Genomic DNA, 1,857 nt, shown 5'->3' on the forward strand with positions numbered 1-1,857 from the left:
ATCAATTGTTCTCTCAACATCATTCGATGTTACGATAACTGGTTCTTTCCAATAAGAGTTTTGCTTTATAAGTTTCTAGCACAATGTACAAGTGGTTAGTCGAAATAAATCAGTGAAAATTAGCAGTCGAGTTTTTTCTTCTACGAGGCTCATTAATTTGAGTTCAAACAGTGGCGACCGTGACAGGACTTATACCTGGCAAATGGCTAAGTCCTGAATTCTTTAAATCGTTGTAGTGCATTTTTTTCGTTACACGTTGAACTATGGTGTTCAAACTATAATTACGGCACTCAATATAGCATCATTTCGAGTCACCGCTAGCTACATTTAATAATGAGCAAGGCAAAAGCAGAAAGTCAGGAGGAGCAGTTATCCGGGTTACGCCAACAACGCGCCACAATGGAAAGAAATTTAAAAAGCATCGCCGCCAAAATCGAACAAGATAAGCAGGGTGATCTTGCAGTCGTTGAATGTCGAGCGGAAATTTTGGAGGCATATTTTCAACAAATTTGCCAATTGCAAACGAAGATTGAAAAAATCGATCCAGATGACGAGCATCGAGCCGAAATTGAAGACTTATTCGTCGCTGCAAAGGCAATGATATCAAGGCGTATAGGCAAGGGCAGAAAAGATAAGCCTGATGACTCCGGTGTAGTTAATGTGACAAATTGCTCCAATATCTTGCACCAAAGTCGTCTACCGTCATTAAAGCTGCCTAAGTTTGATGGCAAATACGGTGAATATAATCGCTTCATTACATCGTTTCGAAACCTGGTTCATGAGGATAAATCTATACCAGTCATCGACAAATTTAACTATTTATTGAGTTCTTTGTCAGGCAACGCATTGAACGTCGTCGCACCGTTCCAAGTGTCAGAGGAAAACTACACAAAGGCACTCAAACAACTTGAGCAGCGCTACGACAAACGGGTATTAATATTTTTAGAACACATAACTAGCTTGTTCAACATTCAAACCATGCCAAAGCCGGATCCATCAAGTCTCCGCACAATTCTAGACACAGTTTCTGCTCTCCGAGGTTCGTTGTTGTCTTTGGGCTCCGAGGCAGACGTTATGAACGCGATCATTATTTAATTAGTTTTATCAAAGATAGATGGAGAGTCAAAACTAACTTATGACAGGAAGCAAAGCTTCGAAAAATTACCAACTTGGGAATTTTGTTACGACACTTTAAGTCGGCATTGCCAAATTCTCGAAAGCAACATGAAACCGCAATATGAAAGGAGCAAAGGCGCACATCATAAGCAAGCATCAAGCGCATTCGTGACTGCACAAAGCAAATCACCATCGAATTGTTTAAGGGACACATGATTTCAAAATGTCCTTCCAAATCAAAATGCCGTGTATGCCAAAATTCACACCATACCGCGTTGCATCGTCATATCTCGGCAGATAACAATGGAGCTCATATGAGTGAAACAATTGCGTCGCAACCACCTGTTCTATCGTTAGTATCACAAAGTACTCGGCGTGCACTTATTCCTACAGCTCTTGTCTTAATCAAAGACAAGTATGGCAGTTTTCAAACAGCGCGGGCTCTTCTAGACTCGTGCTCTGAAATTAACTTCATTACTGAAGAGCTGGCTAAACGACTTCAACTTGGATTTCAGCGAAATAATCAAGAAATTTCTGGTATTGCAGATGTTCGTACCAACTTGCGGTTTTCAGTCAAAACAGTTATTAAATCTCGAGTGTCTAGCTATGAATTCACTTCAGATCTTGCCGTCACAAACCGAATTTCGCTTCAGCAGCCAGAACATTGTTTGGACACTACCAACTGGAATCTTCCAGAAGGCATTATACTGGCTGATCCGCTCTTCTACAAACCACAAAAAA

The 1,857-nt window shown here is 40.7% G+C and overlaps 2 protein-coding genes across 2 annotated transcripts; both read left to right on the forward strand.

The window, feature by feature from the left end:
* The first annotated feature begins 333 nt into the window (after nucleotides 1–333).
* Nucleotides 334–1,095, forward strand: LOC118745835. Its single transcript, XM_036479505.1, has one exon. The coding sequence runs from the start codon at nucleotides 334–336 to the stop codon at nucleotides 1,093–1,095; it is 762 nt and encodes a 253-aa protein (XP_036335398.1).
* A 34-nt stretch (nucleotides 1,096–1,129) lies between these two features.
* LOC118745555 lies at nucleotides 1,130–1,857 on the forward strand (the record flags this gene model as incomplete). The annotated part of the gene is given in 1 exon segment (XM_036479026.1): nucleotides 1,130–1,857. A coding segment is annotated over 1 exon segment (529 nt), but the record flags the coding sequence as incomplete, so codon positions are not given.

This window comes from Rhagoletis pomonella, unplaced genomic scaffold, assembly GCF_013731165.1.
Source record: "Rhagoletis pomonella isolate Grant_MI unplaced genomic scaffold, Rhpom_1.0 Rhpom_scaffold_00009, whole genome shotgun sequence".
NCBI lineage: Eukaryota > Metazoa > Arthropoda > Insecta > Diptera > Tephritidae > Rhagoletis > Rhagoletis pomonella.